The 10,007-nt window shown below is 39.3% G+C and overlaps 1 protein-coding gene across 3 annotated transcripts; it reads left to right on the top strand.

Annotated features, from left to right (window-relative positions):
* LOC143134844 (cystein proteinase inhibitor protein salarin-like) lies at positions 1 to 6,934 on the top strand. Of its 3 annotated transcripts, none has more exons than XM_076295530.1 (6): positions 1 to 123; positions 213 to 285; positions 1,456 to 1,548; positions 1,847 to 1,989; positions 4,347 to 4,422; positions 5,961 to 6,934. In XM_076295530.1, exons 1-6 carry the CDS (start codon positions 112 to 114, stop codon positions 5,969 to 5,971), a joined length of 408 nt encoding a protein of 135 aa, XP_076151645.1. In that variant the 5' UTR covers positions 1 to 111; the 3' UTR covers positions 5,972 to 6,934. The 3 variants fall into 3 exon arrangements, with proteins under 3 accessions (XP_076151645.1, XP_076151646.1, XP_076151647.1); XM_076295532.1 differs by having other exon boundaries at positions 7 to 127; XM_076295531.1 differs by having other exon boundaries at positions 4 to 334.
* Positions 6,935 to 10,007: the final 3,073 nt, after the last annotated feature.

The raw sequence follows: 10,007 nt of genomic DNA, 5'->3' as shown, positions 1-10,007 counted from the left end.
CTCCATGGCTCTAACAGACTGTATGTATGAGACATCCTCGATGACGTCGAGCTTTGAAAGATTTCCGGGGCACAAGCTGGAGGGCCGAGGAGAGGCTATCTTTTACTGTCTATGAGGAGAGGGGTTGGTATGCAAATAGAGCTTTGATAAGAACCCATAGACTGTATAAAATAGGTGGATGTCCAACTTTCCTTCCTACTATTGTGCCCCAGGCTTCCTGGTCGCAGCGAGACAACTGGAATATTCAACACGTGAACTCCTGTACAACGCCCTCTTATTTATCAGGTGGGAAAGGGTAAACATGTTCCTTGGTCATGAAATAACAAAACGAAAGGTATGAAGAAAATATGTTTTTGCTTGAGGTGTTAAGTTTGTAGGCGTTTAGTGTTTTAATTTAGGTTCTCTTGTAAAAGCTAGTTTAGGTTACATAAAGACAACTGTGGTAACGTGGATTTGAGTCATTCTAACGTCATTGCAGTGACATGCAGATGTGTGACTGTTTGTGCTACATGTGTTTGAATATCGGAAGTGCAACGTTAATGTAGCATCAGAGCCATAATTTATAGATGGTTTATAAGGCAAAGCAGCAGTAGGAATGGCTTGTTAACTGATTCGAGATAAATGTTAATGTGGGAGAAATAGACACAATTTACTTGTTTTATTGGTGGAAAGGGTCATCATATCATCATATGTAAATATGAATGTTTAAAATGATCGACAACAACTTCATAATTTAAAAGAAAATATTTTGCGGACACCCAGGTGTCCCCTTCCCAGATCCGACTTTGAGAACTACTGGGCTAAGCAACCCCGCCTTATAGCAGGCCTACAACACAAGACATGCAGTCACGTCGTAGGCTACAGTGATGATATCAAATTTCAACGTTGAAATCATTACTGTAGCCTATGTGACTGTGTCATGTGTGCTAGACTGTTAGTCATTGGTCTCAACCATATGACCAGGGGCTGAGGGGGTGGACAACCTGTGGGCTGTCTTCCCTGTTCCTGACAAACTAACAAACCACTTTCACTTTAGTTTTTCCTGCAAGTTCCTACCTGCCATGAGACCTTGTGTCAAGTAGGCTATAACAAATGGGACGTTTGGGGGGCTTGAAGTCTTAGTTTTCATATTCTTTCTTGTTAATTCGTCATCTTTTGGGAGGCGATGGAAACTGTACCATCGTTGGCAGGAACACTCCGATTTAGACTTCTGTTCAAAAAACTGATGTTTAAGCCACTAAATTAGTTTTGTCCAGTCGTACGTGCAACAACAAACAGCACATGTTGTCCCTAAGCTCCGTAACAACATCTCTCATAGAGGTTTGCGACTTTACACAGTAAACAATAATCCGCAAAAAAACCCTTTCTCTTCGCTAATTAGCACACAGACTGCCTTAGGTAGCTTATTTTACTTCTACCGCCTCACCAGAAGTTTTACCATTCTTCTCTTCACAGTATCACCCCGTGGAAACTTGAGAGAAATAAAGATGGACACTACCAGTCCCTCTGAATTAGACCAGGAGTTCCACGAATGGAAACTCAAACACAGTCAGTCCTCTTCTTATTATTTTTTCTTTTGTTATTCTACACTGTATATATCATTATGTTTTTAGCCTACACAATATTAATTCATTATTATCATTTAAGTTTGGTTTAGAGGGAATGTTTACATAATGATTATTGTAAGCTTCCAAGTGATTTGTACATTTATATACTATCCAAGACAAGCCATTCCTCTGATACGAATGTACAGTATGTCTATAAATTGCATAATGGAGTGGGGAAAGTCAAAATACATATTGCACTGGTGAAGGTAAAAGTTTACAGTTTCTTCTTTGTCCCAAAGACAAGGTGTACAGCACCCCAGAGGAGGAAGCACGACGTAAAGTCCTCTGGCTCGCCTCCAGAGAGAGGGTCCTGGCCCACAACAAACTGGCTGACCAGGGCGTCCACACCTGGTGGATGGGCATGAACCAGTTCTCTGACATGGTAGGACAGGCACAAGGGGAGTTCACATTACACCCACAAATGACAGCGCTGTGCTATGAAACCCATAATTCTCAATGGCTTGCATGTTAAGTAGTCCTAGCCTAGCATGCTAAGTAGTCCTAGCCCAAAGTTTGTAGGACCGTGGAAGACAGACTTGTTATTGGTATGATTGAACAGTTAAAAGTTTGTACTGCATGCCCATTAGTTTTATAGGCCCTAGATATGGAAAAAAGTGCAATACTTATGATATTGAGGGTCTTGTAAACTCATTTTTTGTATCCATAGGGCACCAATCATTATTTTTTCTGCAAATTAGGGCTGTCAATCGATTAAAAAAAATTATCTAATTAATTACATACTCTGTGATTAATTAATCTAAATTAATCGCATATATATGTTTTGCTGTGAAAGTATTTAAAATTTTTAAATTCAAATAAATCATTAAATAATCAGCATTAGTGACATTAAAGTTCAAAAACTCTTTTATTATTATTTTAATAATCGCCATAATAATCTATGATATGACCTAATATGCTGAGGAAATAAATTCAAAAGTGCTACGGGAAGAAGTTGTTTTTCACCTAGGTATTTCAGGCCACAGATATAACCTAGGGCAGTGTTTCCCAAACTTTTTTTCTGGCGACCCACTTTTTAAAAATGACAGACCATCGCGACCCATTTCACTTCAAATCTACCCTGCAACCACCAACATTGTTTTAGGCCACAGGTTCTCCAACTTTTCTATGCCTCCCCCAACCATACATTGCTATAGGATCTAAATAGATAGATCCTGCTTTGAACACGGTAGTGTTGCATTTTGAGCACCATCAGCGTGAAAAGTTGGAAATGACTACTGAAAAGATACGTTTTAATGCGCATCCGAGAGTTTGGGGAAATTCTCGCATGTTTCGCATTCGTCAGCATAGTAAAGCTGTTTCTGTATTTCTAAAAAAAATGTTGTAGGCTACGTTGCGTTGCAGACAAATGGGTCCATAACACTGTGGACGTCAATTCCGATGTAAACAGCAAATAACTCAAGTCGTTATATTGTATTGTTGTATTATATTATATAGTCGCTATATCAGAACAAGAGGCTTTTGGGCAATAACCGGAAGAATGCGCCTTTACTTTGGAGTTCGCGAGGTAGAAAACGAGAGAAATAGCCATAGTGTTTAAAATGTCTATTTAAATTGTAGCCTAATATAATGCACTGTTGTGCATTTTAAATCAGAAATAAGAATGTGAGGAGGTTGCTATTAACTTTAAAGATTGCATCTACAATCGAAACTATCTACATGCAAATTGAATATCCTTATCCGGTCTATGGATGTCTGCTTAGTTGACAGCACGGTCACTAGATTTTAATCGGTAAAGTTGAGGAACTGGTATCTGTTAATGTTCGTGCAAATAGGCGGATTAATGTCCCTTGCAGTTTGCAACTGCGAGGTACAGGTCATGGCAGGCGCCCCACAGAACGGTTTCATTTTGAGAGGTAGATATCCATGCTCTGGCTCCCCCTCTGCGATGCGTCCCCAGTTTCATGCGCCAGTTTCATGAGCTTTTATGACAAAACCGTAACTGTGGTAGTTAACAAACTACATCCTAATAGAAAACTGTTAACTTTCCTGGTATCAAATGACAAATGGTATCAGTTAGACCTATAACACAACATAAATTGTGCTGGGCTGGCGACCCAAAAAAATTATCCTGCGACCCACCCGTGGGTCGCGACCCAGACTTTGGGAAACACTGACCTAGGGGACACAATGAAAATAAATTAACACTTCCCTCAATGTCAACACTATTTCTTTGCATTGATGTGCGACTTTAGAGTTGATGAACTCTATTGATGAATTGATGGAGGTTGATGAACAAATTCCTTGCTGCAGACATTGCAGGACTTTACTTTAATCAACACTTTATTTTTATCAACACCATCAGGCCATTGTTTAAAAGTAAATGTTCCAATCAATGATCTAGTCAGCACATTTTCTTCTCTCTCCTTCATTTTACATGGTTACTGACTATAACGACTCAGGGTCAAAGGTCATACTGAATCGATTAATCTGCGTTATTTTTTTTAATCAGTTATTTTTTCTCAAATTAATTAATCGAAATTAATCAGTTATTTTGACAGCCCTACTGCAAATACAATAATGTTGAGCCAGTATTTGAGGTGTCTGTAACAAACTCACGTGAAGACAGAAGATATTAAGGATAAAACAATACATGATTGCATTGTTTAGCAATGTTTATAAAATGCTATGTGGGTAGCTAGTAGGAACATGAAAATCAATGTGGGAATAGCCTGACACTTGATATTCCCACTTGTCATACTACTCAACTCTCCTCCGCAGGACTCTGCCAATGGGGAGGTACCATGTGGCTGCATGGCACCCAGAAATCAGGACAAGAAGTGTGGCAAGTCTCATGGTGGGTAGTTGAGATTGAAATCACAAGTATGTTCATGCTACAGATATTCAGTATGTTGTCAGGGGAACAAGTAAACCAGAAAGTGTTCAAGTTGTTTCCCTGAAAAAAATGCTCAATGCAATTACAGTAATCAGTTACCAACATAGTTGACAGTTGATTTAATAGTAGACTACTAATTGATTGGGCCTGATTTTAAATGCACATGCTCATGTATATGATATAAGATTGTACTTGAAAAATGAGAGAGGGCGGGGTCTGTCAATAGTGTTTATCGAACGCAGACTGAACTGTGTGGCTAAGGAAAGTGCTATACATTTGATATGCATAAGACAGCTTCTCATAGATTTATAGACTCCGTACATAGCAAAATAAAGCACATAATTAGTATTATACAAGACCACTAAAGCTCAAAATAAAGCACATAATTAGTATTATACAAGGCCGCTAAAGCTCAAAATAAAGCACATAATTAGTATTAAGGAAAGTGTTATACATTTGATATGCATAAGACAGCTTCTCACAGATTTATAGATTTCGTATAGCAAAATAAAGCACATATTGTTACTAAACTCTGACGAAGACGTGGCAGAACGTCATCTGTATTGCTCTGTACTCCTCTCTCAAAGCACATACTGTAGTTAGTATTACACAAGGCCGCTAAAGCTCAAATGGTTGCGTAGGAATAAAGAGTGCATGTGCAGTGTTGCACGTGTGGGAAATCAGGTGGTTAGTTGTGTTCACAAGCACAACATGGGCAGAGCCGGGCTAACGCTAATTAGTGAAGAGTTTGGTTAAAGCTGACCAATGGCATTGATAGGCAGAGCCAGGCTAATGCTAATTAGTGAAGAGTTTGGTTAAAGCTGACCAATGGCAATTAAATTAAGCAGTTAAACTGAATGCATCGAGACAAGATTTGAGGAGCCTTTAAAATGCCAATATTGCAGTGGGTCTGGAACAAGGAAATAAATATACCATTTGTACAGTTGCACAGTATGTATATAAAGTTTAAGAGGCACTCTTCCCATGAAGACAATGTGAAATTGGCCCTTGTAATGGCCCTTGTAATATAATTGACATGTGTACTGGTAAGTAGCTTTGGTTTAAAGGTGTCTGCTAAATTAATAAATGTCAATGTAAACATGGAACCGGTCCTTTCCCTTGTCTGGTGCTGAGGTGTGGGTCAGATAAGATGCACTTCAGGGATCATTCAGGGGGAGTCAGCCTCTCAGCACTGAAGTTTGTGAAGACGATGCATTGTAAAATAAGGTCAATGATAGCTGACAAAGGCAAAGACAGATAGCCCTAATTTCAATAATGGGCAAAAAGCCATAAATCTAACTAAATCTATTAAATAACTAGGGAAAATCAATTTGCTAGTTTAACGCTATGGGCAAGACCTTCTGCAAACACTAAGTCAGCTCAGCGTTCCTATGCCACACCTCATATATAGTTCCTGCACAAGAACTTTGCTTGTTGATAGACTTTACACTTTACATAAAGTTTATTACTGCAATGAACACTTTTTTTTTCTCTTACAGGAGATTGTTGAAAGCTGACAGTGATCAACTGGACCAGCAGAGAGTGATTGCTCAGGTTGCTTGACTCGACTAACCATAAACAACTATCCAATCTGCTTTTGATGCTGTACCAATCAACTTGTTGCCATTCTCGCTTGCAATTCCAAAATATTGTCCCCTTATTTGCAAGATTGAATTTCCCCTTGGGGGTCAATAAAGTATCTATCTATCTATCTATCTATATCTATGTCTCCACCACCACAGCTAGCATTAGACGCTTATAAGACATGCTACTTGTAAGTCGTGTTAATGAGTCAACAATATGCTGCATGCTTCAGTATTTAATTTCAATATACACGCTAGCATCAGCACGGTTTAAACTTTGTGCTTTACCCTATGCAATCATTGTTGGGGGTGTTTCTGTCTTTTCCACGAGATGTGCAGCAAACACATTTTTCTTGTAAATAAAGGTTTTATATGCAGTTGTCTACTCAATCCTGAAGAAAATACACATCCATATCCTTAACCCTGTTGCCATCAGCACAGCCACTGGTTGTGTTGAACGCACTGTTCTGTCATATAATGCTGGCGCCGTGGATCCTGAGTTTGTGTTGATTTTGATTTGTTTACACATTGCCCATCATAGCCAATTGAAATTATCGGTAAAGCTGCCAAACAAGAAGTGATCTTTGGTTTCATGCCATGACCTGTAATAACATTGACTTGCCATGGACATTCTGGCCTGCTGTAATAGAATGGACTTGCCTATATGGACATTCTGTGTCAACATGGACATTCTGTGATAACATAGACATTCTGTTTTGCTGGACTGCTTGTCCTCCTCATCACGATTTGCATCTATATGTTTGTATTGTTGTTGTTTTTTAATTAGCACTATGTGGGATCAGGGTTATTTGTTTTTGGCAGAAAGTGATTGTGTCTAATTGCATCTTAATGCACTATTAAATACTTTACAGTGATTTGCACACCCTAAAGTTGAACTCCTGTTTGATCTCTATAATGATGTTTCAGAATGAATGTTAAAAAAAGCTTTCCTGGACATGCTCCAGACTTTCTATTTTCACTAACAGTTAATTTCTCCTTGCATAAACATTAGCCATGCGATGTGTGAAACCGTGGTAATCAGTAAAAGGTCCTTTGCACAACAGACAGACTGAGGAAGTCATTCGTCCCCAGGGCCATTGAACTGTTCAATGCTTCACTTAAGGGAAGAGGAGAAATAGCATAGTCTGTCTGCCTCTTCACCACCTCCATGTCTTGAACTGTCTGTCCACTAGCCACTTTTTACCACTGTCTTCTGCCTCACTGTTTGCGTGCTATATTAGCACATATGCACAACCCCTCCCTCCATGCCACAGCTGAACTGTGACCACACTTATACCGTCCTTAATATAGTTATAGATATATAGACTTTATTCTTGCACTGTTTGCCAAAAATCTAGGTGTCATCCTTGATTCAGAGCTCTGTTTTAAAAGGCAGATTAGCTCTGTTATCAAGAGTAGCTTCCATCAGGTGAGAATTATTTCCCATCTCAAACCCTCTCTGTCTCCCATGGACTTAGAAACAGTAATTCATGCATTTGTTACATCCCGGTTAGATTATTGCAACTCCCTCTATCTTGGTCTCCCCCAGTCCCAACTTTCTCGTCTGCAATTGGTACAAAATGCAGCTGCTAGGATGCTTACTGGCACCAAGAAATACCAACACATCACCCCTGTTCTGGCCTCCTTACACTGGCTCCCCATTAGTTTTAGGGTCCACTTCAAAGTCCTTCTGATTGTTTATAAGGCACTACATGGGTTGGCTCCCTCATATATTTCAGACCTCCTTCATCCCCTCTCAGCATCCAGGTCCCTTAGATCTGCCGACAAGGGTCTTCTCTCTGTGGCCCGCACCCGCCTCAAGCAAAGAGGCGATAGAGCTTTTGCGGTAGCAGCCCCACATCTGTGGAATTGTCTACCCCCAGATGTTACACTGTCTCCCTCCATCACCACTTTTAAATCAAGACTAAAGACCCACCTTTACTCCTTGGCCTTCCCTGCTTCCTAGCTGTCCATTTCTCTCCTCTCTTCTTCATATTCAAGTGTCTTCTGTACTGTTGCTATTTATTTGTTTAGGGCTGTCTATTTGTCTATTGTATTTCTGTATTTCTCTTGCTTCTCTCTGTGCTTGCCTTTTATATTTTGCTTGTTCTGATTTGCTTTTATTTTCTATTTTTAGCCATATCCTCTGTGCAGCACTTTGGTCAGTGGAAACTGTTTTAAATGTGCTCTATAAATTAAATTTACTTACTTACTTACTGTTTGACTGTTTGACTTACTCATTTGCACCATCACCATGACACTCATTCACACACTCATTACCTTACCTTATGCACAGAGAATCACAGGCTCAGTCCCTGCCTCAGTCATTGCAAGCACATCTTGATTGATTAATCACCCACTATGTGGATACTGTTTTTTTAGAATTGATTTAGATTAAGTGTTATAATTTGTATAGTATAATTTGTATTTTAGTATATTTAGTATATATTTATCTTCTACTGTCCTTATTGCTTAGTTATGTCTTTTTATATTATATACTTTTAATTACTTTCTGCTGTTAGTGAATGTGTGTGTGTGTTGTTTGTATGCTACTGTGACCTTGAATTTCCCCTGGGGATCAATAAAGTATCTATCTATCTATAAGTCCAATATCTGTTATCTTGTTGTATATATCTTGTACCAAAATGTAGTTTAATATCAAAGTGAAATCGTTGCTGGCATAAGTCAGCGGTGTTGAATGTAAGTCAATGGGAGCAGTGGATTTCAAAATAGCAGTGAACAAAGAATATTTATCAGGACAACGTGACAGGGGACAGAGATTTGTTGTACAAATGTTTGTGTTCTGGTCTACTGACTAATTGAGAAATCTAACATCGACAGGTCTAATTGAAAAAAACAAAATATGGCAATACGGTATGTCATCTTAATCATAGAATTTTACTGTACTTTCATTCATTCCAAATAATTTTCAGCTATACTGTACTTCCTGGGTGTTGAACCCAAGGTCTTTGCATTGTGAATGAACAGGAACACGTTACTCTATATGCTGTATGATTAGATTAGATTAGATTCAACTTTATTATCATTGTGCAGAGTACAAGTAGCCTACAAAATCGGAATGCAGTTTGCATCTAACCAGAAGTGCAAAAAAGCAGAAAATTGCAATGTCATACAAAGTATAGACAGGTAGTGGATAGACAGGATATATAGTGCAGTGTAGACCATTGGTTCCCAAAGACGGAGATTTTATTTGGGTCGCCTGCACAATTTATGTTGTGTAATAGGCCTAACTTTTACCATTTAGTCAGGAAGTTTGGGGCAGCTGTGGCCTACTGGTTAGGGCTTCGGGCTTGTAGCCGAAGGGTTGCCGGTTCGATCCTCGACCAGTTGGAAAAATATGGATGGGGGAAGTGGTTGAGCACTGCTCTCCCATGCCCACATCCACGGCTGAAGTGCCCTTGAGCAAGGCACCTAACCCCTCACTGCTCCCCGAGTAGGCAGCTTATTTCTGGGTGGAAGGGCACAGTGTGAGGTTTAAAATCATTTGAGTTCCCCTGAACCGCTTTGAACCAATCATTAACAACCGGCGTTTCGTCAGAGAAGTTTCTTTGCATCACGCCCTTAGCAAGCAAGCTTGCATCTTATCATTAACAGTCACACATAGTTCTCTAGTTATTTATTCACAGGATATTGAGTCTTTTTACCATCTCAACGGTTATTAAGAAATATGTAGGCTACATGTTACGGACTCATCCCAAAACTAGGCTACATTACCAACACAATTCGCTTCCAATACCCCAGTGAAGGACACATATAACGTTAAATGTGGAACTTCCATATAGGCTAACCAAAGGTCCTTGATTGCTCTGCTTTAACCCTCTCTGGTATAAAGCATGTCATCTTAGTGGTAAGGAAAACATTCGTATTTCAGATGACAGAATTAAGGTATGACTTAAGTTTAGCTGACGTTATGTTAACATGTAAAGTTAAGCTTGCCAACCC

Source organism: Alosa pseudoharengus, unplaced genomic scaffold (genome assembly GCF_046254945.1).
Source record: "Alosa pseudoharengus isolate Yale_2024_CS ecotype anadromous, Long Island Sound unplaced genomic scaffold, YU_APseudo_1.1 YU_APseudo_1.1_scf_2, whole genome shotgun sequence".
NCBI lineage: Eukaryota > Metazoa > Chordata > Actinopteri > Clupeiformes > Clupeidae > Alosa > Alosa pseudoharengus.
The sequence above is the reverse complement of the archived record's forward strand: the minus strand, read 5'-3'. Positions and strand labels throughout refer to the sequence as shown.

Bases quoted from the DNA above. Each gene is read 5' to 3' on its own strand.
- LOC143134844 (XM_076295530.1), top strand. The intron at 286-1,455 runs GTGGGAAAGGGT...TTCTCTTCACAG, and splicing joins AACGCCCTCTTATTTATCAG to TATCACCCCGTGGAAACTTG. The intron at 1,990-4,346 runs GTAGGACAGGCA...TCTCCTCCGCAG, and splicing joins TGAACCAGTTCTCTGACATG to GACTCTGCCAATGGGGAGGT.